General features: G+C 54.4%; 14 protein-coding genes across 14 annotated transcripts in view; 5 read left to right on the top strand and 9 right to left on the bottom strand.

Annotated features, from left to right (window-relative positions):
- Window positions 1-184: 184 nt before the first annotated feature.
- optE (small oligopeptide transporter, OPT family) lies at window positions 185-3,314 on the bottom strand. The gene is made up of 12 exons (XM_025650387.1): window positions 2,973-3,314; window positions 2,687-2,920; window positions 2,476-2,622; window positions 2,221-2,419; window positions 1,653-2,167; window positions 1,382-1,603; window positions 1,277-1,330; window positions 1,137-1,218; window positions 964-1,080; window positions 689-873; window positions 553-603; window positions 185-462 (listed from the first exon to the last, which is right to left on the bottom strand). Exons 1-12 carry the CDS (start codon window positions 3,243-3,245, stop codon window positions 226-228), a joined length of 2,316 nt encoding a protein of 771 aa, XP_025504921.1. The 5' UTR covers window positions 3,246-3,314; the 3' UTR covers window positions 185-225.
- Window positions 3,315-3,837: 523 nt separating this feature from the next.
- BO66DRAFT_372082 (NAD(P)/FAD-dependent oxidoreductase) lies at window positions 3,838-5,741 on the top strand. Its single transcript, XM_025645484.1, has 2 exons — window positions 3,838-5,407; window positions 5,472-5,741. The coding sequence occupies exons 1-2, from the start codon at window positions 4,318-4,320 to the stop codon at window positions 5,690-5,692; spliced, it is 1,311 nt and encodes a 436-aa protein (XP_025504920.1). The 5' UTR covers window positions 3,838-4,317; the 3' UTR covers window positions 5,693-5,741.
- BO66DRAFT_419745 (phosphatase PAP2 family protein) lies at window positions 5,622-7,085 on the bottom strand. The gene is made up of 4 exons (XM_025649830.1): window positions 6,875-7,085; window positions 6,716-6,809; window positions 6,316-6,655; window positions 5,622-6,258 (listed from the first exon to the last, which is right to left on the bottom strand). The coding sequence occupies exons 1-4, from the start codon at window positions 7,019-7,021 to the stop codon at window positions 5,883-5,885; spliced, it is 957 nt and encodes a 318-aa protein (XP_025504919.1). The 5' UTR covers window positions 7,022-7,085; the 3' UTR covers window positions 5,622-5,882.
- A 232-nt stretch (window positions 7,086-7,317) lies between these two features.
- Window positions 7,318-8,162, top strand: med7 (mediator complex subunit MED7; the record flags this gene model as incomplete). The annotated part of the gene is made up of 2 exons (XM_025643683.1): window positions 7,318-7,581; window positions 7,638-8,162. The coding sequence occupies 2 exons, from the start codon at window positions 7,318-7,320 to the stop codon at window positions 8,160-8,162; spliced, it is 789 nt and encodes a 262-aa protein (XP_025504918.1).
- Window positions 8,163-9,278: 1,116 nt separating this feature from the next.
- Window positions 9,279-11,695, bottom strand: BO66DRAFT_410620 (putative C6 transcription factor; the record flags this gene model as incomplete). The annotated part of the gene is made up of 6 exons (XM_025649254.1): window positions 9,279-9,537; window positions 9,646-10,403; window positions 10,542-11,218; window positions 11,272-11,351; window positions 11,429-11,541; window positions 11,597-11,695. The coding sequence occupies 6 exons, from the start codon at window positions 11,693-11,695 to the stop codon at window positions 9,279-9,281; spliced, it is 1,986 nt and encodes a 661-aa protein (XP_025504917.1).
- Window positions 11,696-12,197: 502 nt separating this feature from the next.
- Window positions 12,198-13,142, bottom strand: BO66DRAFT_347585 (PLP-dependent cysteine synthase family protein; the record flags this gene model as incomplete). Its single annotated transcript, XM_025644626.1, has 1 exon — window positions 12,198-13,142. A coding segment is annotated over one exon (945 nt), but the record flags the coding sequence as incomplete, so codon positions are not given.
- Window positions 13,143-13,369: 227 nt separating this feature from the next.
- On the bottom strand, window positions 13,370-15,518 carry BO66DRAFT_58133 (uncharacterized protein). Its single transcript, XM_025653421.1, has one exon. The coding sequence runs from the start codon at window positions 15,307-15,309 to the stop codon at window positions 13,597-13,599; it is 1,713 nt and encodes a 570-aa protein (XP_025504915.1). The 5' UTR covers window positions 15,310-15,518; the 3' UTR covers window positions 13,370-13,596.
- Window positions 15,519-15,995: 477 nt separating this feature from the next.
- On the top strand, window positions 15,996-16,564 carry BO66DRAFT_58071 (uncharacterized protein). The gene is made up of 2 exons (XM_025653420.1): window positions 15,996-16,442; window positions 16,500-16,564. Exon 1 carries the CDS (start codon window positions 16,093-16,095, stop codon window positions 16,375-16,377), a length of 285 nt encoding a protein of 94 aa, XP_025504914.1. The 5' UTR covers window positions 15,996-16,092; the 3' UTR covers window positions 16,378-16,442; window positions 16,500-16,564.
- Window positions 16,565-17,086: 522 nt separating this feature from the next.
- BO66DRAFT_320734 (acyl-CoA oxidase) lies at window positions 17,087-19,081 on the bottom strand (the record flags this gene model as incomplete). The annotated part of the gene is made up of 7 exons (XM_025643682.1): window positions 17,087-17,604; window positions 17,663-17,717; window positions 17,771-18,273; window positions 18,325-18,491; window positions 18,539-18,658; window positions 18,712-18,910; window positions 18,955-19,081. 7 exons carry the CDS (start codon window positions 19,079-19,081, stop codon window positions 17,087-17,089), a joined length of 1,689 nt encoding a protein of 562 aa, XP_025504913.1.
- A 461-nt stretch (window positions 19,082-19,542) lies between these two features.
- Window positions 19,543-20,126, bottom strand: BO66DRAFT_347581 (MFS general substrate transporter; the record flags this gene model as incomplete). Its single annotated transcript, XM_025644625.1, has 2 exons — window positions 19,787-20,126; window positions 19,543-19,709 (listed from the first exon to the last, which is right to left on the bottom strand). Coding segments are annotated over exons 1-2 (489 nt in total), but the record flags the coding sequence as incomplete, so codon positions are not given.
- Window positions 20,127-20,991: 865 nt separating this feature from the next.
- On the bottom strand, window positions 20,992-22,837 carry BO66DRAFT_400632 (methionine permease; the record flags this gene model as incomplete). Its single annotated transcript, XM_025648729.1, has 4 exons — window positions 20,992-21,611; window positions 21,689-21,848; window positions 21,908-22,598; window positions 22,656-22,837. 4 exons carry the CDS (start codon window positions 22,835-22,837, stop codon window positions 20,992-20,994), a joined length of 1,653 nt encoding a protein of 550 aa, XP_025504911.1.
- Window positions 22,838-23,165: 328 nt separating this feature from the next.
- Window positions 23,166-24,454, top strand: BO66DRAFT_448873 (Clavaminate synthase-like protein; the record flags this gene model as incomplete). The annotated part of the gene is made up of 4 exons (XM_025651764.1): window positions 23,166-23,552; window positions 23,634-24,000; window positions 24,054-24,176; window positions 24,231-24,454. The coding sequence occupies 4 exons, from the start codon at window positions 23,166-23,168 to the stop codon at window positions 24,452-24,454; spliced, it is 1,101 nt and encodes a 366-aa protein (XP_025504910.1).
- Window positions 24,455-24,660: 206 nt separating this feature from the next.
- BO66DRAFT_419739 (TauD/TfdA family dioxygenase) lies at window positions 24,661-26,162 on the top strand (the record flags this gene model as incomplete). Its single annotated transcript, XM_025649829.1, has 4 exons — window positions 24,661-24,934; window positions 25,065-25,551; window positions 25,615-25,923; window positions 26,006-26,162. Exons 1-4 carry the CDS (start codon window positions 24,685-24,687, stop codon window positions 26,160-26,162), a joined length of 1,203 nt encoding a protein of 400 aa, XP_025504909.1. The 5' UTR covers window positions 24,661-24,684.
- A 419-nt stretch (window positions 26,163-26,581) lies between these two features.
- BO66DRAFT_410613 (GroES-like protein) overlaps window positions 26,582-27,463 on the bottom strand; it is a gene marked incomplete at both ends in the record, with an annotated part of 1,438 nt that continues 556 nt past the window's right edge. Inside the window, 2 exons of the mRNA XM_025649253.1 lie at window positions 26,582-27,294; window positions 27,454-27,457. Coding sequence (XP_025504908.1) covers window positions 26,582-27,294; window positions 27,454-27,457 — 717 coding nt within the window. The remainder of the gene's footprint in view (window positions 27,295-27,453; window positions 27,458-27,463) is intronic.

Here is a 27,463-nt window from a genome sequence, read left to right as displayed (position 1 = left end):
AGGTACTGTACTCTAGTCCCACCAACCCTACCTGTCCCAACGTCAACGCCACTACTGTCAGATTATATGAATGATCGATTATGGCAGATTCATCTCATACCTATATCCTCCAAGTATTAGCCAAAGACCAAACCCAAAACAACCCCCTCCCCTCCTCGTGTTCAAAACATCTTAATTATAAACAACCCAAACCCAGCCTCCCGGACAGTAGATATAGGATATATATCAGCCCCAAACCCTCGGCCCAAACGTCGTCTCGTTCCCGCGCAGCTCCAACCACGGCGTCCCCTTCCCGTCGACCGTCCCGCCACTAACAGTATTACCCCACCAGCCGAACGTGACCCCCGGTAGGGTCAGGGCGAAGAAGATGACGATGGCGGCGACGGCGACGCCCGAGTCCAGCGCCGCCGAGAGCACGTAGTTGTATTTGGCCCACCAGTGGGGGCGACGGGTTTTGATGAGCTGGCCACCCATGAGCTTTGTGAGTGGGTGTTGCGTAGGGGCCCAGGTGGTGGGTGGCTTGGGGGGTATGGTGATTGGGAAGGCACATACCTTGTTGAAGATGAAACTCACCACGAAGGCGGTGGAGTAGTTGATCCCGGTCTGCGACCCAATTAGTATTGTGTTGTTTCGTGGTGGGAGGGGCGATTCTGATGGTGATGAGGGAATGAGGGTTTTGGGGGCGTACAGCAGGAGGCAGATTCCCCGTTCCCGCGAAGAAGATCGGCCAGTGGATGGCTTTCAGGAGTTGCGAGTTGGGATACTTCTTGCGGGCGAAGAAGGTCAGGATCGGGAGGAGGGCGCCCAGCCAGAAGAAGTGCAGGAGGCCCGAGTACATGGCTCCGATGTTGTAGAGGCGCGCGGGGCCGATGGCTTTTTGTTTTACAGTAGGTTGTTAGTATGGGCCGTTCTTGGGGAAGTAGAGAAGGGGGTTGATGGTTGGGTTGTCGGGTTCGAGCTTACCTCCCCAGAAGACGGCGCTGTTGTAGTTGACTCGGCCCTGGGGGCAGGTGAAGTTGTCCGGTTGGTCTTCGGAGCAGACGTCTTTGACGTGGCCTAGCATCCAGAGGAGGACGCCGTCTGTTCTTGAGTTAGTCTACGAGAGGTGAGGATGGGTTGCGGGGGTGGATGCGTACTTTGGGTTAGAGTGCCGAGGATGCAGGCGATGAGCTGCGCGACGAAGAGGGTCCGGCGGGGGATTTTCATGTAGAGCCCCAGCTATACGAGATGTCTTTTAGATGATTTCCAGAAGAAGAGGCGGGTGCGTGCGACGTACCTTCATGTCTGCTGCGTAGTACATTGCTTGGCTCAAGCCGGTGTATGCGTAGAACTGGCATCTATTAGCATAACACAGTGGTATTTGGTAGAGTGTGGTACGCACCTTGAAAATCAACAGCACAAGGGGCTTCCCCTGAAGAAGGTATCCGCAGATAATCTCACCCAACCCCGTCAAGTTGTTACTGTTAAGATTGGCAATTGCATACACCGTCCCGACGGGAATCACGTAGATCACTGCCAGAGCCAGCGTGATGAAGAGACCCCAGAAGGGAAGTCCCGTGTGCCAAACGTACTGAGTCATGATGGAAAGACCCACGATGACAACCTGGACACGTTAGACAACCGACATGCATAAGTGATAGCATTGTACGTACCGTGAGCACCGCATACCACCACCAAGGAACATCCGGGTACCGGGACAGGAGTCTCGCGTGGATGTCTTTCTTGCTCTGGCCTCTGAACGTGCTGATTATGTCTTTTGTATGGTATAGCAGGACGTGCGTGATCAGGCAGCTCAGGACAGCGAAGCCCACTCCGTAGCTGAGAGAGAAGGTGACGGGCAGGAAGATCGGGCTGTACGCTTTGTACTTCTCCTCGTCGAACGTGCCGGCTTCGTCCAGGATACGGCTTGAGTTGTAGAGGTTTCCAGTGTTGTCGTACGCGTCAGAGCTCGTCAGAGGCAGGTACGCGGTATACCAGGTGTTGGTGTAGTAGAGAATGGGCGCTGCCACGGCGAACAGACAGAACCATCCCGCAAATACGTTGGCCTGGGCCCAGAATGGGATGGTCAGCGGCGATGTGTTGTATGCGATCTGGCTCCAGTCAAACGTGGTGGGTAGATAGCCGAGACCAGTCGTCATTCCAAACAGGTTGTTCAGTACTTTGTTGTCTACCCCAGTGTTAGTGGGGTTTAATCGTTTTGGGGAGAGTTGGCGTACGTACTAGGAGCCGCCCAGCAGATAAAAGCAAAAGTACTCAGGCCCGTGAAGATATACCCAGGGAACCAATACCAGCAGAAGCTCCCGATGCAGACATACAGAAAGAACCTGTATCGAGAGATCTTCCAGCCGTCGGCGATAGGATTAGCCCCACTGTGCAGTGTTTGGAAAAGTGCAACATTGGCAAGTGTTGAAGGCCAGATCTGATGATAGTATTAGCCAGGTCTGTTAGTTACTCGGATCACCCAGCAGTCCATACCATCTGCGGTGGCTCAACGATATAGCGGTAGGTCAGGCCAGCAAGGCCCAGCCCGAACAATTGCATGGTCAGGGAGAGTAAGATCTGGTAGCCGACTGGGGTCGACATGTTGAGGTACACTTTCTGTGCTTGAATGATCGCACTGGCCTGGTTTGAGTGCTATCGTCAGTAACCCCAAAGCACAGGCCGCCAAGAGCCAAAGACTTCATACCCATGATTGATTGAAACTGAGATTCGACATTATCGTGATCACCGCATGTTCTTTGATGTTGAAATGATGGTCCGGGTTGATATCCAGTTCCCACCGCCCAATTCTGTACTTCGTGATGGGTAGAGCCTTCGCGAAGGCGCAACCCACCGGATAACTGATAAGCTGCGCCACGAGCGAGGTGATGGTCACGCTCGGATATCGCATGGAGAAGAACTGGTTCACACCCGTGCCGATCTTGGATGGCAGTCAGTATGCAAGCTAGATCTCGGCGAGGGGCAGGACCTACCAGAGTGAAAACAATGCCAAGGAACCACATTCGAAACGTGTTGACGGGCAGTGTGGGGTCGTCGGTGTTTGGCACGTTGGCCCGTACTTCCAGGTATGGGGAGTTGTCGGAGTCAATGGTGTACTCAACGGTACTACTCTCCCCGATGGCGATCTCCAAGGCATCGGCGCTATTCAAGGGCTTCTTGGAGATGCCATCGCCAGAGGAGACTGGCTCCGCAGCATAGTTCTCGACATCTGCGCCATGCAGTGTCTCTGACTGAATCTGTGTCATGAGAGCACGTATGCCAGGCGAAGTGGGAAATGTTTATCGCCTGGAAGAGCAGGTGAGGGCAGAAAACGTACGAAGATTATTCTCCGGAGGATACTGAATCATCTGGCATTCCCATGCCGGCTTTTGTAGCCAGCGGCGACAGATATCGCGCCTTGAGCGACTGACCGGTAGAATTCCATACTGAAGGAATAGATAAGCCATTAAACCATGCACTAAAAGATTCGACCAGACGGTAGGGAAATCAGTAGATTAGAGGCTTGTCCTGATAGAAGAAGCGGCTGAGGCCGATCTCAACGGGATGGACTACCATAATGCGGAGTCGAAAACGGGGTAAGCAAATTGAGAGGCGCCATTGGACCTGGAAGTAATCCTCAAGCCACGCGACAAGATTTGAAAAGTAGGTAAGGTCCAAGCGGGCGAATGACAGCGAGCGGCACTGATAAATCCCGAGTATATCTTGTAGGATGCAATGGTCTTTACACATTTCAACGCCTGTGGCGACCAAGCTCGTATGATAGCAAATGTTGGTCTAGCCCCGGGAAACCATTTTACCTCATGCACTTGACAATTGACACCATCGCCCCAGACAAGAAAAAGCCTTTGTTTTGGTCGCAGTGATGCTCTGTCATACTAAGGGCAAGCCTAAGCCCTTCTCGCTGGGCCGAGGTCGGCGATTAGGAGCGGCCCCGCCCATCGGAGCTGCAGCCGGACAGAATCCACGGAAGGAAGCTTTTATCGTATCGTATCGCTGCACAGTCCAATGCGGGGAACCTTAGGTAAATTATGCTGTGTTGGAGACTTGGAGGCATGTCCGCTCTTATCGATGAGCATCGCGTGGACCTTCCTGGCTATCGATCACCCAGAAAATGGCAACATCTCATGATCCCAGCGACTTGGCGTCTTGTGTCCTTATAAGAGTCAGTCTGACAGTAGACGAGCCTGGCCTTATCATATCCATCTTCACTTGTGAGGGCGACAACGCAGGACGCAGCTTTTCTTCTCCGTACAAACCTCGCCACATTCACCTTCTGATCCCGTCACATACTGCATCCGAGGCCACAACACCGCCACGATGGTCACGAAAGACTCCTCCATCTTGATTGTTGGAGCAGGTACCTGGGGCTGTTCTACCGCCCTTCATCTCGCTCGCAGAGGGTACAAGAATGTCACAGTCCTAGACCCCTACCCCGTCCCGTCTGCCATCTCGGCTGGAAACGATGTCAATAAGGTCATTTCTTCCGGGCAATATAGCAACAGAAAGGATGAAATTGAGGTGAACGAGATGCTCGGCGAGCAAGCCTTCCAAGGGTGGCTGAACGACACCCTCTTCAAGCCATACTACCACGACACGGGCCTGCTGATGTCGGCTTGCACGCCAGCTGGACTGAGCCGCCTGGGTGTCAAGGTCAGGCCCGAGGCAGATCCGAACCTCGTCGAAATGACTCAACCAGAGCAGTTCCAGAGCCTCGCACCCGAGGTGCTCAAGGGCGGTTTCCCAGGTTGGAAGGGATTTTTCCTCCGTTCCGGCGCCGGCTGGGCCCATGCCCGCAATGCCCTCGTGGCTGCTGCGAGAGAAGCTCAGAGACTGGGTGTGAGATTCGTGACTGGAAACCCGGCTGGCAAGGTGATCACGCTGATCTTCGAGAACAACGACGTCAAGGGCGCCGTCACGGCGGACGGCAAGATCTGGCGGGCGGACCAAACGATCCTCTGCGCGGGTGCAAACGCAGGGCAATTCCTGGACTTCAAGGATCAACTGCGTCCGACCGCTTGGACGCTTGTTCATATCGCGCTGACGCCTGAGGAGCGTCCGCTCTACAAGAACATGCCCGTTATCTTCAATATCGAGAAAGGATTCTTCTTCGAGCCGGATGAGGAGAAGGGAGAGATCAAGATCTGCGACGAGCATCCTGGCTACACCAACATGATCCAATCCCCGGAGGGCAAGTCGCAGAGCCTGCCCTTTGAGATGACGCAAGTGCCTCTGGAGTCCGAAAAGCGAGTACGGGCGCTTCTTGCGGAAACGGTGCCTCAACTTGCAAATCGCCCGTTCAGCTTTGCGCGCATCTGCTGGTGTGCCGATACTGCCAATCGCGAGTTTATCATTGATCGTCACCCACAACACAAGTCGCTCATTCTGGGTTGCGGCGCTTCAGGCAGAGGTAGGTTCTCTGAATTGCAAATCCCGGGAAGGTGTGCAAGTGCTGACTATCATCATGACAATAGGCTACAAATATCTGCCATCCATTGGAAGCTTGATCGTCGACGCTATGGAAGATAAGGTCCCGGCGAAGGTCCACGAGCTGATCCGGTGGAGTCCAGAGATTGCCTCTAACAGAGATTGGAATGACACGCTGGGCAGATTCGGAGGTCCCAACAAAGTCATGGATTTCCGTGATGTGAAAGAATGGACGAATGTGAGATACAGGGATATATCCAAGTTATAGCGCGTGCAAGTAGAGAAGAGACAATTCCAAAATATATAATACCAGGAATAGGATTTATCCAAACATGCAAGATACAAATCACTGGTAGACAGGATCAGAGTAGCAAAAAGCAAACAATAACCATGTACCGCCCCCACATAGCTCTAGGGTATCACAGAATACAACGAAAAAATAAGTAGAAAGAGTATGGCTACCGACCACGAGGCGACGTCGCCTGGGCAAGTGCATAGGACTCCTCCCGAGCCTCCCATTGGCGCGAGGCTGATCCTATCTGCTGCTCTTCATCATCCGCAATTTTGGAAAAGCCGTCAGAGCCTGAGATCTCTTCCCTTCCGTAAGGCTCGTCGCATGTGACTGAGCGCAGGGGTGGGAAATAGCGGCGGTACGAGAATTGGCCCACAAAGAAGCCAAGGATTGAGCCGCACGTAACATCGTAGACGTCATGACGATAGTCGTCCAAGCGGGAGATTGCGATCATAAGGGCGCACAATAGCGGTACGAATGCCACTAGACAACGGCATAGGTCGGTCCGGGGTCGGAAAATGCGCATCTGGCCGCACAGGAACCTATGATCCGACAGTGGTTAGCAGCCTTTCGTTATATAATGGAACGTAGAAGCTTACAGTGTCAAATAGCCCAATCCAGCAAATGAGAAGCTGCTGTGTCCGCTGGGGAAACTCCTCCACCCTTCTTGAAGGATATGTTCACTTGACTGCGTGCACACAGTCCATGCGACCAACGACTCTGCCGGGGTTCCCTTCTTGGGAAGGCAGCGCGAAATCAAATCCGGCCGCGGTCGACCAACAGAGTTCTTGATTATATCAGTGATCAGTGATGTCAACATGACAGCGATCAAGAAGCCCAACAGGGTGACTTGAACTTTGTGAGGGGAGGGTCGAAACGTCGCAGCCCAAACGAGGAGGATCAGGAAAGGAATGACACCGGCATATACAATGGACCAGACTGGAGGCCAGTAGTGAGCACACGAGCATATCTATCATTTGGGAGTATGGGAGACCTTACCGACTGGAACTCTCTCGACGACGGCGAAGGGATATTGGATTGCCTTGTTGTCCAAGGAGAACATGCGGTGGAAGGGGGTAACAAATAGTTGTATCTAGATATGCGCAAGAAAGTTAGCCTTCATAGCAAGATAGTCACCGGGGCAAAGCGTGTGCCTACCAATATCCAAAAACCGACAATACACGCCAGCGCGATAGTGTCCAGCACGGGGTACGATCGCTGATAAAGACGAGACATCGTGCCGGTTATTTCGCTCTGGTGAGTAAGGGGGGATGCTGTACCAGCAGCAAAGCCATTGCGAGGCATATTTCGAGCAGTCTATCAGATAGGAAAAAAGGCCTTGCAAGGCCGGCAAATCGTCAGCGCCGAAGAGGGTGGGTGTTGATGAATTGAAATCAAACCAAGAGGAAGATCAGCGAAGCGGAGATGGAAAGTGGCCGCGCTGGCCGGCGTCTGAGCACGGACCAACTCCGCCCAGTCTCCGCATTCCCGCCGCCTCAATCCAACTTGACTCTTCCGCTTCATCTGAGTCCAGACGCAATCCGCCAAATCAACCGATCTTTTGGCAACTGTCCCTGCAATCGGATACTTCCACATAAAGAATGGCCGAAGCAGGGCAACCAAGAACTCTTACGACGGCCTTCGCTCCGCCCCCGCCATTATGGAAACACTTCACCCCCGATAACATCAAGCGATTGGAACAAATCAAGAAAGAAGCTTCCAAAGGCGAGGATGGCAAGCCGCGGAAGAAGAAATGGACGCCAGCTGAGCTCCGCGAACTGGACCTTCCACCTGAGCTACGGTGTCTCGTACCACCAGCAATCCCGACGTCCGGACATTATAGCGTTTTCGGGGAGCTTCAAAGCGTCAGTCCTCGTACCTCCCCGCACATCATAGGCCCGCTACTCATATTCTCGTCTAGTTGTCAACCGCTTTACCATCGCTCCAAGAACAAGGAATCACACAGCTCTATCCCTCGACCCCGCCTGCCGAGACCGATGAACAAGAACCATCCCAACCGACACGGCCATTGAACCACGCATACTATCTACTCAAAATCAGCAAGTCCCTCCTATTGAACTTCCTGGAATTCGTCGGCATCCTCTCGGTCGCTCCGGAACAGTTCGAGGCCAAGGTGGAAGACCTGCGCAATCTGTTCATCAACGCCCACCACCTCCTGAACCTCTACCGGCCGCACCAGGCTCGCGAGTCGCTGATCATGATGATGGAAGAACAATTGAACCGAACGAAGCAGGAGGTTGAAGAAATGGACAAGCTCAAGGCAGAAATCACGGGAGTTCTGGAGCGGCTCGAGGCTGACGGCCAAGCTGCGCAAGCGTCAGCGCAGGCCGACAAGGATAACAAACAAAGTCTGGCCACGGACGAGCAAGCCGTTGAGGACGCAAAACTGGTCTGGGATCTGTTGGACGAGAAGATCAATAGTTGAGCTTTTTCTACCAGATCGCTTTTTTTTTTCCGGCATCCTACGTCCCGCAGCTTAGTGCTGCCGAGTCTAGCTGCTCAGCTGTACTACAAAAGCGCGATTCAGTCCCAGATCAGCTTCAATAGGAGGAGAAACTGGGCAAGTCGATCATGACCCATGACTATTGCTAAAGTCATCAAGTCTACACCGAGATCTTCAGGTCGTGCCGGCCGACCGCGACATGCACCTCGCGCTGCGCGGAGCCATCCACATCAATCCCGGGCCGTCATTGTTCCTTGTGCGATCACGTGTCGCACTAATCCCGCGCCTTTAAATTCCTACTCATTTTTTCTCCCGCCGTGATCTACCATGATACCTCCTTGGTCAAGGCATAATGATGGCCTACCTCAGCAATGCAATTCAGTGAACTCTTTCAGCATCGCATCTCGATTTTGTCTACTGTACTAATGGTAAGCTTCAACAGAACACCTTCCCACATCTCCAATCCTACTATGATGATTTGCGTTTATTTATGTTTCAACCCCATCTGAGAGTACTTGTGTACTTTTTGATTACAATTACGCATCCTTCATTCGCATTCTTCTGAAACCAAGCTCTCAAAGCTTGTCTTGCCTACATTTCAGCCATTACTGTCATTCAAGTGATTTTGAATCGCATTGCTGACTTGCCCCAGTTTCCAGGATCCCTTGCTACAGCATATGATGAATAGCTCAAATGAATATGAAAACTTTTTATATAAGATCTTGTCTCCTTTTGTATTCTATAATCGGTTCTTGTCGCTATTTATATCTGTATAGTAGCGTAGTTTCGATCATTGCTCATGTCAATGCCCTAATCGAAGCATGAATGATACATGCTCCCGTGCGTCTAGCTGTACATAACCTCCCCACATCTCCCTTGATACAGCTGCAATCATCCGGATCTATAAGTCTCTCCGTCCTCTATATATGCCGGGTCTATACAAGCACCTTCTAGGCAGTAGACCCCAATGCAACGACCCTCTTGAAGTAACCCAACAAAGACAATCCCGACCCGCGCAATCCAGCGCCTCACGCCAGACCCCTCTAACAAGGAAATCAAGTATTATCAAGCAAAGAAGAAGAGAAGAATAGAGGGAGACTACGCAGCAGCCCGCTCATTCCAGGCCTTCTCGATCGCGCAGCTAGCCAGTCGATACAGCTCCGTCACGAAGTCGGCGACCATCTTGATGTGCACGATCTCGTTGACCGAGGCGGGCTGGCGCAGGAAGATCCGCTCCATCATGCCCTTGGCCGTCTTGAGGAGGCCCAGGTCCTTGGTGGCCTGCGGGTCGGTGGGGTTCTGCAGGATGTTGCAGAAGATCGCGAGGAGGGCGGACATGGGGTAGAAGATGAGGGTCCTGTTTGCGGGGGTTAGGGGAATGCTAATTCATTCGTGTGCTGGATGAAACGGGAACAGGCGAAGGAGAGAGAGAGATGCCAAGTGGGTTGTAAGGGATGAGACTAACCAGAATATGCCCGCCACCAGAACGTGCTCAGACGCCTGGAGATACAGCAAGGTGGAGCGGCTCGCTTCGACCGAAAGGGCCAGGCTGGAATTCACGCCGTCCATGATCCCGAACTGGTCCTTCGTCCAGGACTGGCAGCGGCTGCTGGCCTGGTGGATGATGGTCATGCACAGGTGGTAGTTCAGCCGCAGCATCACCTTGTGCATGTTGGCGTCCGGGTCCGGGGTCTCCTGGGAGAAGGAGAGCGTGGGGCGCCACTGCTGCGGGATCGAGAGCCGCCAGCGCTCGAGGTCGTCGTCGAGCTCGCGGATATCTTTCAGAAGCTCCGCATCGGTCTTCTTCAGCGCCCGGAACGAGTACAGCGCGCTGTACGCCCGCGACTTGATGATACTAAGCCGGATGTCCACCGGGTAGAGCGGGTCCTCGTCCGTCTTGCGGATCGGCAGCATGCAGTCCGCGCCGTGCGCGTGTAGGGTGTCCATGTAGTTGGGGGGTAAGGTCAGGTCGCAGTTGTCGTCGCTGAAGGTCTGCGGCTGCCCCGTGCGCAGGGAGACGTCCTTCTCGAACGTGTAACAGAGCCAGAAGATGCGCCGGATGTGCTGCTGGGTGCGCACGCTGGTCTCGTCGGGAAGCGACGCCAGGTATTCCGGCGAATAGCAGAACGCCGTGTGACCTCCAAGGATGAAGATCATGCGAGCGGCTAGCCCACCGTAGTAGTTTGCGGATTGTAGGTTTCCGGTCACAAGCTCGTACACTGCCTATGTGGGGTTAGCAAACGATATGCAAGCATCATCCCCTGTATGAGCAGCAATGACCAGCAAGAGACCCATTGATAGCATCAAATGCTTTTGTTGATAGGTAAGGCAGGATGTACAATCCGAAAGGCGTAGACTTACCAGCATTGTAATCACTTGCAGTCCTTCCAGGGAACTTGTTTCTTGCAAGATCTGAGGCACGAAATACTGCGCCTTGACAATATAAGCCTCGTTATCCACCGGAACCAACCCTCTGTGTAGTTCATACTCAGGGGTGGGTATGAGACTTGCAAAAGCCACGAACGCAAAGATAGAAGCTCGAACGCTTGCCCTCTCATATGAGACCCGGCCATGTGGCTGCTCGTATGCTGCGTTGATGGTCTCTCTGTACAAGACCGGATCCAAAACCGGGAAGATCAGCCGCATCAATGACGAGCAGAACATGTTATAGTAGCTCTCGACGATGTGCCGTTCTGGGAGCTCAAATGCATTCTCTGTGGTGGAGTTCATCATCAGAGCATCGTAGTTGAACGCCCTCTGTCGTTCCCACGGAGTCCTAACAGAGCTGACTAGCCTGCTGAATGAAACATTCTGCCCCGTCCTCGCTTGAACCCATTGCCTTCCCTCTGGTAGCAATAAGGGAATACCGGTGAACAAGTTGAACACACCGAGCTCGCGCCCTGCAAAGTGCAGAGCCACCGACGACGAGCCCGAGTTCTGCTTGTAAGGCGCGGGAGAAGCCTCAGAGGATACGTCTGGAACGTCTGGAACACTGCTTGGTGCACAAATCCGCACATTGTCGTCTCTTCCGGCCGGGGCTGCTTGACATCAGTCAGCGAAGCCGAAGAGGCTATGCTCAATTTCGACGAACCCGGTTCATTCATCAACTTGCTGCCCAAGAGCTTCTCTATCCGCTCAATTCGCTCGGCTAGATCTGATGAATCTCCTGGACTAGCATTCCTACGGTCGATTAGATTTCCCCCGGGTCAAGCAAATGAGTGTCTTCTGGATGCGGTGGCCATGCATACCCCCTTACAGGTTTAGCGATCTTCCGCTTCCTCACGGTCACCCTCTCGAACGTGCACGGAATGTCATGATGACTACACCAGTTACATTGCGGCTGCGCGCCATCACATTTGATCTACAGGACGTCAGAGACCAGAAAGAAGAAGTACAGTCCAGGTGGCGAGGCAGACCTTTCTTTTAAAGCACGAGTCGCACGCCCTCGCAATACGTTTCCTGGGCCTCCGGATCTCCTCGTCAGACTTCTCTGCCGAGGACGGCGAGGGAAACATTTAGATGGGGGTATAAATGCTTGAGGCAGTCTATCGAGGTTGTAACGATCTATAGGGGTCTGATATGCCGAAAGAAAAGGTTGCACAACCACAGAAGATCGGATGAAGAACCCCGGTCTTCCGATGCCGCTGACAAATCTCCTCGTGGCAACCTTGTTCTTGCTGCCTTGTGTGCTTTGTAAGCGGACCGCGACTTGGAGCTCGGCCATTCTATTTCCGACTTCCCTTGAATATCTTCACCATTGCATTGAAAGGCCCCAAGGTATATGAAACGCACTCAATGCCATACGAAACCTTCTTAAAATGACTTGAATAATTACCAAGGCGAAAGGTAGCAGGCTAAAGAAAGAGAAAAGTAAACGAACAGCCCAACAAACCACGATGGCACCGCGAATTCCACCAACTCCCGGCCCACGCCAGCATTTTCATCAATTATCAAATCTTCAGACCTTCGAGACAGTCTTTCAATACAAGTCTATTTGAGGCCATTCGAAGTCTAATCGTCGGCAAAAAGACTGCCACTCATGTACTTAAACCCAGTATCACAAGCGACCGTGACAACCGTCTTTCCCGGCCCCAGCTCTTTCGCCAGTGCAATCGCAGCGACAACATTCAACCCCGTCGACGTTCCAACCAACAAACCCTCTTCTCTCGCAAGACGCCGACACATCGCACGGGCGTCTTCCTCCGGTATGCCGCGCGCCTCATCATAGAGCTCCCGATCTAAGTGTGCGGGCATGTACCCGAGCCCAATCCCATCGACCTGGTGCGTGCCCGCGCGACCTTCGGTGATGACTGGTGAAGACGCCGGCTCAAGCACTACCACGCGCGTCTGGGGCCATTGGGCCTTCAAGACCCTGGAGACAGCCATCGCCATGCCCGCACCGCCCACAGCGCCGCAGAAGGCATCGATCCCGTCGGGAAACTGCTGCAGCAATTCCCTGCCGATGCCCTCGTAGCCGATCAGCGCGTCGTGGTTGGTGGCCTGATTCGTGTAGAAGTAGTTGTCGCCGGTGTCGACGATCTCTTGTGCGCGTCGCATCATGGACGGGACCAGATCAGGCGTGATCTGGCCTGAGGGACTGTGGATGAGCTCGACCTCCGCCCCCAGGGCACGCATCGTCCGGATCTTTTCGGTGGCGAAAGCGTCGGACGAGACCACGAGGAACTTGTAGCCCTTGACGCCGCAGATGAAGGCGAGCGCGGACCCGGTGCTCCCGCCGGTGGCTTCGACCACGGTCATTCCGGGTCGGAGGTCTCCGCGTTGCTCGGCTTCTTCAATCATTGATCGCGCCATTCGGTCTTTGTGCGAACCGGTGGGATTGCCGGTTTCGACTTTGAGGTAGACGTCGGCATGGTTGTCGGGGACGACTTTGCGGAGGCGGACCACCGGCGTGTTGCCGATCAAATCTAGGCTGGAGGATACAGTTGCGGGTGCGGCGGTCATGGTGCTTGCTTTTGCAGTACGTATACTGAAGGGTGTTGGCTGGAGACTGAGAAGTTGCTGGTGGTTGAAGCCATGGAGTTCGTACTTCGGGATGGATCAACGTGAGTCACTCCGAGGTATACCCGAGCCTAACAATAAGAACGCTAATAAGGAAAGGCGGGGGTCTCGACCCTGAGGGTCGGACCCTCTAATCGAACATGAGAATAATGAGTGTGCGGAGACAAGCCGAGAAAGAGTCATGCCAAGACTAACCGCGGAAAAGTCATCCCAAACAGCTGCAGGTCAATTCATCCCAAACAGCTGCAGGTCAATTCACCTCAAAAACAGAAAACAATAGAAGACATAGATCATCAAGCAGAACATTCACAAGCAAGTTTATAGGTATAGTGATTTAAGTGTCCATAGAACGGCATTCACAAAAAGATAGAGTATGGCGCTGCCCATACCTTGCCCTCTACCTGGCTAAATTGGAGTCAAATGAGCGCTCAAGCATCTTGCCAAGTGCAGGGGGAGTCGAGGTATCTATGGGCCAAGTCGTTCCCGAGTGGTGCGGAGGTGTCATGTTACTGCTGACATTGGTGGCTGGTTTCTCATTCCCAAGCGCCGGAGGACTATCCGATACCTTTCTCGATCTTTTGCCAACACCTTTGGTCTTAGGAGACTTGATCGGAGTAGCAGACGGCTCGTGACGTGGCCTCGCTCTGAGTTCCATATCTTCTTGAGGGGTTGGAGAAGACTTGGGTGCCTTTCTATCCATTCTCTTTGGAGTCGACGGCGGTGTTTTCTCCGCAGCTTTTTTCCTAATAGACTTGGTCGGAGTAGTGCATGACTCCTTGACTGAATCCGCTCCGGCTTTACTCTCTTTGCGAGGGGACTCGGATGCTTCAGTGTCTTCAATCCGGGCTATCTCGCGGTTTGGCGCAAATGATACCCACAGGAACAAGATAGCAGAGACAAGAAGGTCAAAGACTACTCCAAGCGACAAAAATGCTGCATGCGCCACGGATATTGTGTCCGACGATGCTGGGATGGGTAAACCGCCATAAAATATGGCGGAAATGAGAAGCCTCGCCCATATAATCATCAAAAGGAACCTGGCGGGCCTTGTCAAAGAGTGAGATATGCGAGTGTCTTTGATTAGAGCAAGGAAGGCTTGGTATCTGTACTTGGACCGCGCTGGATTAGTCCATGCTTCCCATCCTGCTCGAATGCAACAATCTTTTGCCTTCGGGTCTGATGTGGAAGTCCGGTTGACCTTGCACGTTTCGCACAAGAAAAACTTAGAAGACTGGCTTTGAAACAAGTCTAGTCGGTCTTGCCAGACAGTCTTCAATATCCCACCACGGGTATATGGCTCATACGTTCGCAGCCAGGTTTGCCAAGATTCAATGAGTCCAGACGCATAAGCTTTGTCAACATTGAAGTACTCTCTGTGTCTTGTCCCACAGTTGCAGACATCGTTAGATCGCCGGTTGTGCAGCTCGATCAAGACCAGTCTCTCCACACATTTGTATCCTCTGAAGGAGTGGGCATATTCGATTTCCCAGTTTTCGCGCTTGCAATTTGTTTTGTGTTGATTTCCTCGTTGTTCGGGGTCCGTCGCTTGGCCGACCTTAACAGGGTTGCTGGTTATGGGCTCTGACTCTGGGTTAAAGAAGGTGTACACATATCCTGGCTGATTATCACACTTTTTGCCTAGTGCTTCGATCATTTTCTTGATCATATCGTCCTGATCGAGATGCTTCACTTGTATCACATCGGCTTCCTCTGCGTCGGAGTCGTACTCTGACGCCGAGGGCACTAGGGTTCCTCCCTCCTCACTGATGCTACCATTCGGGAATGGCAGTCCATAGGGCTCCTGATTCTGATAGGCAGAGCCATGCGGCTCTTTTGGTATTTCAGGCGCTCTGTAAGAACGACCTGTCTTTTGCTTCGCCCAATTCTGCCATGTCTGATCGTTAATCGGGTTTGAATGACCCCTGCTTGTCGGAGTTGCAGCTGGAAACCCTTCTTGTTGTTCGTCGAATGACTCTCGAGGGGTGTTGCCGGCCAGATCAGTCTGAGTCTCTGATGGCAAGCAAGAATATCCTGGTTCATCCTGGACAGGGCTCTTATCCCCGAAATAACCCCTTACGTGGGCAACAATAAAAGGGAGCCAGGTCGACATTGCTGAATGCTGGGGCTCGAAGATTGGCGAGAGACGATGATACTGGTTGAAAGTATAGCCATGTTGTCGCTTATATGGCACCTTCGCTCGGCTTCAACCATCCTGAGAGCTGACTTCAGCTGTGAGGGGTAAAGCAAGTGTAGCGTGTGAGGCTGTATCCCTGTCGGTACATGACTCTCCTTAAATAACTTACATCGTGATAGGGACCGGCTGCCCTCGAAATACAAAGCTAGCAAGGGGTGATAGTGCTTTGACTGGACTTATACCTGGTCAGGTGCAGTAGTCGAGACGCTGGCCCGGTTAGTCTGCCGTTAGCTTCGCGTAGCTCGCCATACTTGACCCCCAAGCGCTTATGTGTGGCTTAACTTTGAGGCGCATAAGCCATGAGGTTACTTCCGACCTTCAACCCGATTGCAATCAATGACCCTGGAGTGTTACCATCTCTAGGCCCCCGCGTTTGTGGTTGTGAACGATTCCTGCCGTGAAATGCCGACCATCGTGCTGTGGCAGTGCTGAGCTCACTGGCGTTGGGAAATTCGAAAGGCTGGTAAATACAGACCTTGCGATTATTGATAAACCTCATGAACATGATTGGAGCTCTCACACAGGCCCCAGATGTCTGGCCCTGTCTAATGAAATGGATGTCAATAGATCGGAGCTGAACCCACCTCCTTCGGCATCTTGCCCATCACAGAGCCCCGCACAAATCCATCGTACCCAGAAAATGGCATGAGTATCTGTTGACATTTACTTCGACGCCCGATAAGGTGGTGGCTCGACCCGATGCTCTTTCTCATAGTTTCTGTCTTGTTAGTGAACATGAGCACTGCTGGGCCGTGGCTCCATTACAGAAGAGAACGAGACTGGAACCATGGAGAAAAAGAAGACTTTGATTCGGAAACGAAAACAGTTATACGCTATGTTGAGCAATCAATGGAGGGATATCAAGACAGGGAAAAAAGCATCATGTCATGGGAGTGTCAATCTGTAACCCATACACCCGAGAACACGCCACCGGACAGACCGTTGTGTTGTTATTCGTTGGAAGGAGGTCGGTCGCTGTGCTAGCAGTATTCGTGGCGCAGCAATATCGTGCTTGTGCAAATAGCGGGAAAAGCGTAAACGCTAGTTCTATATATGTCTGTTAGTTGTATATTCCAGTCGTGATCCTCTAGGTGAAAGCAACATACCACATCACAGTGCAGATACAGCAGTCGCATTCTTCGTCACCGCAATCACACCCGAAGCAAGGCTTGGATACTGTCTTGATGGGTTTCCTAATCGAAGACCCCGAGCTGGAGGAGGGGAGTGTGAAGTTGACGGGAGAGGAGAAGGATCCGACAGTCATCGTGAGCGATGTCTAATGGGATGGATGGAAGTATTGGATGTGGTTCAAGCTAGATTGTAGTAGGCGGCTTTGGAGACGGGCTGGTTGGAGAAAAGGAATTAGGAACAGAGAAGGGCGAATAAGTATGGATGAGAGTTGGAGAGAGAGAGAGCAACCAACGGTCGGGGCCCAGCCATCAACGTCATACGTGGGTCACGATCCTCAGGCTGTCAGGCTGTCAGGCTGTCAGGCCGTCGCCCCGTCCGGTCCGCCAAGCCTTCCCTTTTTCGCTCCGCCTTTCCGTAGTTACTCCGTTCTATCGACAACAACAACAACAACAACAACAACAACAACAACAACAACAACCACAACCACACAACAGCCGTGTCATTTTCATACTAGATTGACTGAGATATCACTTTTCTCTGTATTCTACAATGGCTCCCACTCCTAAAGCCTCGGGTGGAAGACTGCTGCCCTCCCGTCTGCCCTCGCAGTGAATGTGCGAGCGACGTTGATGAAGTCGTCCCACTTGGCGCCAGACAACATCGGAGCCGTGCAGTACGGCTCAATGCCGAGATCATCGAGATGCCTATTAAGTTGTGACATGACAGCATCGCATGCTGTACTCTCCATCTCATACTGGGCAGCTCTGCTCAGCCCCAAACACTCCATGTACCAGCTGGGATCACTTCTCACCGCCTCCGACTCATACATGGCCAACAAGTCACCGTCCACCCCCCGCTTGGCAGCAATCTCAAAAGCCATGCGCTGTCCGATCGCCAGCATCACTGGCCGACATCGAGGCAAGATGAACTTATTATACTCGGTGCTTCGATGACTCTCAAAGGTTTTGAGAAGCTCCCGTAATTCAGCTATGATACCGCTCTCATGTTTGGCCAACAACGACGTGGGGTTTTCTGCTTCGGGGATCTCACAACGTTCGAGCAATATCTCTGTGGCATGGCCTAATAATAGCTCAGATGGGTTCGTACTCAGTGGTTTTATAGGTCGCAAATGACTTACGGATGCAAAGAACTAGGAGCTCCCCTTCTGCGATGCTCGTACATCGTGTCAGAGACTGTCGTATGTCAGTAGAACGGCCTGAGCAATTGAGCAGTTAGAACAGCATACCTCTACGTTTGCCATCTGGTTCTCAGGAAACATTCCCTGCGCCCCACTTCTCTCGACTAAAGCACTGAGGCTTTCCTGTCCATTAAACACGAACAAGGACTTGAGCGCCGCGCTCAGTGCATGCCTAGACATGACGCTGAGGGATGAATTGTTCTGCTGGGACACTACCCACTCCACTAGCGGCTCCATGACGGCAACGTGGGCCAAGGCACGCGCGATCGGCAGTTGCTGAGTCCTGAAGCTGAGAATCGGGACTCTTTCCCCATGAGCACCCTCCTGGACTGTTCGCTGTTGACTGTACTTTCCCGCAGTAAACGCAGCACATTTCAGGAAAGGGATAGTCCACAGGCTCAATGCAAGAGATCCAAGCCGGAGTTGGCCAATGGCGAACAGGAATTGAGCACGCAGATTGCCAGGCTTGGCCAGGTCTCCAAGCATAGCACTTGCTTCTAGACGCACATGATCAAAGGTCGTCAGGCTATGGTCAAGCATTTCGCCGCAGCCTATCGGCGGAAGCAGCCTAGAGAAATTAGACAACGATTCAGCCTGCAGACAGTCAATGGTCACTTGCCATGACTTGACACCTTGGCACATCCGATAACCGTCATTGATGGGAACCACGAAAGGTCGAATCCCTCGATCTTCTCCTTCGACGAGAAGGCGTGCCATGACCAATGCAACTCGGGGAATTCCCGCCATCGGCATGGATGGTGGCATGAACCTTTTCTTCTCAGTATTTGCATGTTCCGTTGGCCATGGTTCACATACTTGGCCGCGTTGCGGTTCGGGGTGTTCAAGATGAACCCGCCATCCGACTCCCATGTGGCAGTAGTCTCCAGATTCCTTGCGTCACACCCATGACCAACTTCGTTCAGCATGAAAGCCCCACTGCAGACAAGACATATGAGCAAGAGTCTACACAATCCTTAACCAAGGCTTACCATATATCGAACTCAAGAAACTCCCTGATAAGAGGATCCAGATCCGGTCTCTTTTTCACATATGTGGCGAGAGTGCCCACGACAAGGTTATACTGGATGCTCAGATTGATGTGCGCGACCGGGTCTCGTACGATGATACCGTCCATGTGAGCACGCTGGGACTTTGGTGAAACACGAATGACGTCGTCCAAGGTCAATGCTAGACCACATTAGCCTGGAAGCTTAAGTATGGGTTTGACTGACCCCAATGTTTGGCAATGGCCCTGGCTCGCAGGTAAGAAAGCTCCAGACGTTCTCTCCGTGAGGTATTCTTGTAGTGGAGCTGAAACAGCTCAGTTGAGAGAAGATCAATAGTTGATAATGGCTGCATATTGGAACGCTCCGTCCTCTTCTGAATTCGGAATAAGCACACTCGGCATGGACTTTCAAGAGGTGTGACGTACTATTTGTACTAGGCCATGCGAGGTTGCGTCCTTGATCTTGCGTCACATATGATCTACTCCATCAGCCGGTCTCCGGCTGAGATGCATCAGCATCTATGGAGCACGGGATGTTTTGCCGAACGAAGCAGCATTATACTTCAAAATCCCGGCTAGACTCAACAATACCGGTTTAGGCTTTTTTAGGCTTTCTGAAACCAGGCTGTACTCCGGCAAGACCAGGAAGCCTTCTTTCTAATCAAGGATTAGGAAAATGCTTACTTGTTTCCCGTTGTGTACATTCTGGAATAAAGAATAATGTACAGCCCAACCTGGACTCTTGCCAAACTTGGATAATAATTCTGGTTAAGCCATGACCAAAAGGAATGACCTCCAGCCAGAAGCCCCAGCGCCAAGACAAACCCGAAATGATATATCCGCGGATGATCGGGGTTAGATTGACGGAGACGATGGCGGCAAAATTCCAGAGCCCCACGCGCAGGCCCCGTTCGTGCACGTGGAGGACCTCGTTGCTGGACGATGTTCCGGCTAGCGCGAAGAGTCCTCCCATGCCTAGTCCTGTTGGTCATAGAGGATCTCAGTATGTTGGTATCGTAGAGAGGTTCTTGGATATTGGGGCAGACCTTGGAACACACGGGATCCGATCAACGAGGAGTACGACTTTGCAACCGCTGCCCACCAGCATGAGATCAGGACCAAAAGCGTGGTGAATAAGTACACTGGTCGTCTGCGGAAGCAATCGGTAACAGGGGAGCAGACGTAGGCGCTGACGCCCAGGGCCATGACAAGACTGCCCTTCAAGAGGGTGACGCTGGTCAGGCTGACATGGAGATCTGCCGCGACGAACACAAAGCCTGGCACAAGCAGAGGCCCTAGAGCGCCCGTGGCGCATAAACCCAGGATAATAGTGGCGAAGAGCAGTTCCCGGCGAGTTCGAGTCCAGTCACTCGGGGCCATTGGGGATGGTGACGGTCGGATCCTCAGCATTGTATTGCCTTAGAAACAGTCTGCTTATCAGATCAATCGGGGCTTATCGCCGCAGCGGAGGTCTGCTGTCAGGCAATTGTTACAATATATTTGGCATCCCCTCTAGCAGAATATTGTACTTCCACTAGTCAATCTCATGATTCCCAACTTCATCGCCACTTATGTGTATGCGATATGGTGACAAAGCAGAGTAACTGGGCCTTCCATGCAGGACTTCCTTTCTATCCACGCATGTTGCCCGCCCGAGTAGCCATCCCTTTTCCTACATAGTGAATGGGTAGAACGCTTCTATGCTTTCCTAACCTAGTTTGACCTCGAGCACCTGCGCCCTCCACCTTAATCAACCTTCAGATGGAATGAGAACGGCCGTCACCGTCTATGCTCATTCCCGGAAGAAACAGCGTTTACTGCTTAGGCAGGGGAGGGCGGATGCCGGGCCGCGTACGGTACGGCATTTTCATCGGTTCGGTTGGTTCAGCGGCACGAGGTACTAAACTCAGTGCATTGAGCGTCTGTGGTCTATTCCATATAGAAGATCTAGCGAGGAGGGGAAAGACAGGCTACATCGTACGGCTTAAGCCGTTGAATGAGTCGTGCGCGTCCACTTGTTGTCGAGGCCTCTCCGAGTGAGAATCCAGTCTAGTATGTCCACCCCTTCTACGTATCTCAACTTGGTCTCAAACTTCGGCGTGTTCAGCCTTCGTGGAGTCATCGGAAGTCAATGACTTCCGCAAAGCTGCTCAGCCTCAAGGGTGTTCAGACACCCGGAAATATTACACGTCCTCTGACAGCTCGTTCCGCATTGCATTTTTGTTGGTTCAGACCTGTGAGAGGAGTCCCGAGCGACCCTCCACTACCGCGGCTCCTTCAGCACCAAGAACCGAGTCACCTGCGACCCATCGGTCAAATCCTTCGTCACGGGATGGAGCCTGTACCCAAGCAGCCGGGGCAGCACCGCAAAACGCAGCAGATAGTACACTACGCCGAGCCCCAGGATCCCCAACGCCACGACGGGACTCAACCAATACGGAATCCGGGATGTGCTCGAGTTGGGCGGCACAAACGGCATGACCAGGAGGAACTTCACACGCGATTCCTTTCTGTTAGCCAGGCAATCCGCACCTGGGTGATGGGGACGCGACGGAGGGGAACGTACGATGTTCGCGGCAAGATAGAACCCGATCACCGGCCACGGCGCCGCGTAGGAGGACGACCACCCTTCCCCGGTCCGCCGCGTGAGGCGCATCCTCACCAGCCCTATTGTGATGGCCGTCAGCATCAGACACATCGGGTACGAGGAGAGCCCGACGACGAAGCTGAAGGCGTCGCCCGCGGGCGGGGCGCAGATGAACAGCACCGTCACCCCGAGGTGCACGATGAGCGCGGCAATCGGGGTCTTGAACGGCCGGTTCTGCATCATGAGGTCCGGGAACGGGGTGATGCCGTCTTTGGCGAGTTCTTGGAGGAGGCGCGCTGGATTTTGGGGATCAAAATCAGCTGGAGTGGGGATTCGGAGGGGTTTTCGGGGGAACGGGAGACAGAAGACTTACGGACGACGAATGCCACGCCTAGGAGATGGCCGAGGGCGGATAGCGCTACGAGCGCGGGCAGGGCTCGCGTGGCGGCGGTCTCGCCGAAGACGTTGCGGAACAGGCTGGCTGCGATCGTGACGCTGGCGGTGCGGAATTCTTCCTTGGGCACGCCGGCGAACTATTGTCCAGTCGAACGGAGATCAGTTATGGCCTTCTAGGGCAGTGGGAAATACTCACATATGCCACGTTGGCGAGGACATACAGCACGGTGATGATGCCCATGGCGCAAGGCAGGGCGATTCGGAGGGTGTGTTCGGGGTTCTTGACCTCCGACAGCACGGCATTCACATTGTCGTAGCCCTGGTACGAGAAGATGGCGTCGAGGAGGGCGGTGCCGATGTCGTACCCGTTGTTCGAGGTGCCCTCGAAGGAGGTCTGGAGGTCGAAGTTGTGGGGCTTGGGGATGCGGAGATGCCCCGCCAGCGCGGCGAACCCCGTGCACACGATGAAGAGCAGCGTGAAGAGCTTGACCATGCTCAGCACATCCTGCATCGCCCGTCCCACGCGAGGCGCCACCGTGTGCACGCCCACGGCGAAGGAGACCGCGGCGATGGCCAGCCCGCGTTCCTTCCAGGTCGTCGACTCCACACCCGCCGCGGACAGGAGGTACTCGGCGGCGGTGATGGCGTTGCTGGCGGAGACCTGCAGGAACAGGCAGAAGAAGAGGTAGATGCACGTCTGCATGCGCTTGGGGGTGAAGGAGCGTTCCAGGTACACCTTGATGCCCCCGGAGCGGGGAATCCCACTGCCGAATTCCAGCATGACCAGTGCTCCGCAGGCGGAGATGATCCCCGCAATTACCCAGAGCAGTAGCGACAGCCCGACACTGCCGGAGAGCTTGAAGATGGTCGAGGGGGTGGAGAAGATTCTATCCTCCGTCAGCAAGAACAGAAATGCTCTTGGATGGGCAAATCAACGGACTAACCCGGCACCTATAATCTTGTTGACAATCAGCGAGATGGCTCCCAGCACTCCAATCTTGCGATCCTGGAGCACATGATTCTCGTTGACGGTGAGTCGCTCCCCACGCTTGAGGCTGTCATCGTCAGGGTGAGACTGAGATGAATGTGTCTGGACCGTCGCCTTGGAGATTATGTCGCTGCCCATTTTTGACTCCAGCCTGGAACGTACAGCCATAGCCCCGGGTTCGGGAAAAAGTAGTTTATATACTGATCTGATCAAACCCTAGTCCCGATCAGCAAATGACGTGATAGACGCCACAACCTGCAAGCTCGTGGAATCCTGTCGGCTTCACTCCGAAGTAAATCAAGCTGCCAAGAGGGCTAAGTCTTAGTGGATGAGTTCACCTGCAGCTGGGATGGCGTTATTCCCACCAAGCCCCACCCCATCCCCATCCGCCGCCCATATTAAGACGACCGATGTGAGAGAGAAACTCCATTTCCATGTAAGAAAAACACCAATGAATGCCTGAACTATGACTACCACTTTCCAACCATTCGACGTGCCAGGCGCCCAGACCGTGCATGGAAATGCTTTCCCTTATGGACTGGAAATCCACCGCCCGGATGGAGCAGCCAGCAGTGGCGTGCCGACGGTCGACGATGCCGTGACGGCCATCGCCTTGTTAGCCGAGTCCGGACGCCTGTCCGAGCTGCTCCAGCGACATGGCGCCGTGCTAATCCACGGGATCGGCCATCCCTCCGCGGAGACGTTCGCGCGACTCGTCAACGCCGCCGAGAGAGCGCGTGGCTCCCATCCGTTCGAGCAGATTGGTCTCGCCGGGAAACGCACCCTGGTGGCCGAGAATGTGTGGACGGCCAACGAGGGACCGTCCGATCGTCGATTCTACCAGCACAATGAGGTAGGCCGCTGCGCTGTACCTCATACCACATTCCCATCGAAAGGAAGCAGAATGAATGGTTGACCATGTCTTTCTGTCCAGTACTCACGGTACACGCGCTTCCCGTCCAACATCCATTTCTACTGCCAGACGAAAGCCCCGCACGGTGGACAAACCCCGATCGCACACAGCGCCTTGGTCTACGAGAAGCTGCAGGATGCGGTGCCTGCCCTCGTGCACGAAGTCCAGCAACGGGGCCTGGCCATGAAGATGGTCTTCCGGGCCCCGGGTCACGAGGGCCTGGGAAACGAGTTCAATTGGGCGGGCGAGCACAGCTTTGGACAAGAGTTTGAGGCCGGGGATGATCGCGATACGCAGAAGGCCAAGGTTGAAGCGCAGGTGCGCAGGCTCACTCCGAGTTTCCGGTGGTTAAAGGACGATACGCTGGAGTTGACGCAGCATATTCCGGGTACGTCCATTCCCTAGTCTTCGACCGCGGGTGCAGTGCTGACTGTGCGGAAGGTATTCGACGCGCTCGTGCTAGCGGACGACCGGTTTGGTTTAACGGGTTGGTCGGTCGGTATGGAATGACGCGTGATCTGGGAGCGTTGGAGCCACCGTATCTAGGGCGCGATGGAATGACATGTAGGATAGAGCCCCCTCCGGACACTCCGATGGAATGCTAACAAGTGAGGGTAGATCTGCCGTGCGACTATGGCGATGGGACTGTCATCCCTGCGGAGTACCTCCAACGACTGGAGGAGGTGGTGGATGGTCTGGAGATCGATCTTTGTCTGGAGGAAGGGGATCTGCTGCTGGTGGACAATTTCCAGGTGTCGCACGGGCGCAAGCCGTGGACGGGGGATCGCCGAATCCTGGTGAGCATGTGGGCGAACGACCAATTTCCGATTGAGGCTTTTTAGAGGGATATAAACGTTAAGGTGGTGGACAGAGCATCTCACGATCGTGGAAGATACCGGATTAAAATGGCGCGCATGCATGCATTGTGGAGAGCGATGGCGTGCTGCATCCCGGCCATCACCACATCTTAGCTCTCGACAGCGCCATAAGCACAGATAAGAATAGATAATAACCCCGCAGATACTCCAGCCCCATCCAAACAAATCAACACGCACGCACGCACACGTTCACCATGACGGCCGTCGAGACTCTCGTCCAGCCTGACATTCAGTACCATCCCGACTGGGACAAATACCAGGCCCGAACCGCCCGACGCAAGGTCACGGAGACTCTCCCCCAGAGCGTACCCGAGGGCTTTCCCACGGAACTGGTCTCCAGCCTCGTCTGGGAAGGCAAGGATGTCGCGAGTCGCGATGACTGGGTGGTACGTTTGAGCGAGACGGAGCTGGATGAGATCGATGGCGCCTTGCAGAGCTTCAAAGGTACAGTACTGTAGGTTAGGGCATCAACGCCCGCACCCTAAGTAGCCCTACCCGATCCCCATCCCAATCCCCATCCCCATCCCCATCCATCGTGTCCACTTCCGTTCCTAAGTACTCCCAATCATCACAGCGCGCAATCTCCCCTGGGGAGCGATCGACCAATCCACCTTCCCCCTACCCACGCTACACGATCGCCTCCGCCAGCAATCGCGAGAACTGCACCTGGGCCGGGGATTCTTCGTCCTGCGCGGCCTGCGCATCGACCACTACTCCCGGGAAGACAACATCATCATCTACGCGGGGGTATCGGCGCACGTGGGCAACATCCGCGGACGACAAGAGGACCAGCGCTTCAGCAGCGGCACGTCGCTCGTGCTCTCGCACATCAAGGACATCACGCGCACCACGCGCGCCGGCACGATCGGCGCGCCCTCCAACACCGCCGACAAGCAAGTCTTCCACACCGACGCGGGCGACATCGTCTCGCTGCTGTGCCTGCACCCCGCGGCCGCCGGCGGCGAAAGCAAGATCGCCAGCAGCTGGCTGGTGTACAACATCCTGGCGCGCGAGCGCCCGGATCTGATCCACACCTTGTCGCAGGACTGGGTGGTCGATGGGTATGCATGCATGCAGCCGGCCCAACCGAACCCTCAAGCGAGAGAAACTAACAAAGAACAAAGCTTCAACAACCCCGCTTCGCCCTACACCAAACGCCCCCTGCTCTACTTCCAGCCCGCCACCGATGAATCCACCCCGGCCCGCGTCCTCATCCAGTACGCCCGCCGCTACTTCACCGGCTTCCAGGCCCAGCCCCGCTCCGCGGACATCCCCCCGATCACCGAGGCGCAGGCCGAGGCCCTCGACGCCCTGCACTTCCTGGCCGAGCAGCACAGCGCCGCGCTGGACTTCCAGAAGGGGGATGTGCAGTACATTAACAATTTGAGTATCTTCCATGCCCGGAATGGGTTCCGGGATGAGCCGGGGAGGGAGTATGTTGCCTTTGCCCCTCCCCCCACTCACCAAGTGTCTCATGCTGTGGGGAAGAGGTGTGTTGTGCTGACACATTCATAGACGCCATTTGCTGCGACTGTGGCTGCGCGATCCGGAGTACGCGTGGGAGACGCCCGAGCCGCTGCGGAAACGGTGGGATATCGTCTACAAGGATGTGCGGGTCGAGGAGCAGGTGTTTCCGCTGGAGCCGCGGCTGCGGAAGACGGTTGGGGCTTAGGGGGTGGGGGTGTCTTACGATGGGTTGGTTGTAGTCGGTGTACTGTACTGTAGTCGGGGTATTCGGTGATGATAGATAGCTTGTATGCAGACTTTCTGGTAGTGTGGCCGCAGACTTCTATACTTACTGAGCAGTTAGTTGGGTTGCAGATAACATAACAGGCTAGGGTAGCTTTCCCAGACGCTGACAGCCGGAGAGAATCTAGAGACCACCTTTTGGACCGATCTACTTGGTTCCACAGTCCAGGTACAACGGATCCCCCGCTGCCAGACATCGCGTAGGCGGAAAGACGAGCATATAAACAGAACAAAGATCTCTGCGAACGATGACTACAGTTCTCGTGACTGTAATGATCCTTGAAATCTCACTGCAAGCACCCACCCATCAACAAGCCAGATACAAATGATATTGGCTTCATGCTACAGCCTACTCCCACCCCGGCCCCCTCCCTCGGCCCCCGTCTTCGCCCCGCCCTCGAACCGAATCAAAACCTTGGTCTCCAACCGCTTCGAGAGCTGACGATACGCCTTCGGGGCATGCTCGATATCCACCACGGAAGAGAACACGAACCCGGGCCTCGCCTTGCCCGCCCGGATCAGCTCCAGCAGCGGCGCCACCGCGGTCTTCGCGTCCACCGGCCCCGCGCGCAGGGTCAGCCCCTTCTTCCACACCTCGGACAGCGGGCACGGCACCGTCGGCGAGATCGTCTCCCCGCGGGGCACGCCCGGGGACGTCGGCATCGCGAAGTACACCCCGACGATCGCCAGCCCGCCGCCCACGCGGGTGCACTGGATCGCCTGGCGCACCACATCCGACTGATCGGGCAGACCGTGGCCATCGACGCACTCCTCCCCGACGCAGTCGACCGTGCGCGCCACGCCGGCGGGCTCGCGGGCCCGGATCTGCGCCGCCACGCAGTCCACCGCGTAGACCCGCGATGCGCCTCGAAGGATCGCCGAGTAGGCCGCGAGCAGGCCGACGGGGCCGGCGCCGAAGATGGCGATCGTGTCGCCGGCCTCGAAGCCGGACCAGGTCACGCCCGTCCACGCGGTGGGGAAGATGTCGCTCAGCAGGACCAGGTCGGCGTCGTCGATCGAGTCGAAGGATGGGCCCAGGACGGTGAGGGATAGATCTGAGAGTGGGACGCGAACGTATTTCGTTTTTTTGCCGTCAGAAGGAGGATAGGTTTATATAGGTATAGTGTAGGAGGATTGTGCCATAAATCGCTGGAAGCATTCAACTCCCCCATTTCCACCAAGGATCGAAAAGAGAAGAAAACAATAGAACGTACGTACCTTGAC

The sequence above is a fragment of the Aspergillus aculeatinus genome, assembly GCF_003184765.1.
Source record: "Aspergillus aculeatinus CBS 121060 unplaced genomic scaffold BO66scaffold_18, whole genome shotgun sequence".
NCBI classification, from domain to species: Eukaryota; Fungi; Ascomycota; class Eurotiomycetes; order Eurotiales; family Aspergillaceae; genus Aspergillus; species Aspergillus aculeatinus.
Note: the sequence above shows the minus strand (reverse complement) of the source record. Positions and strands in the feature narration are given on the sequence as shown.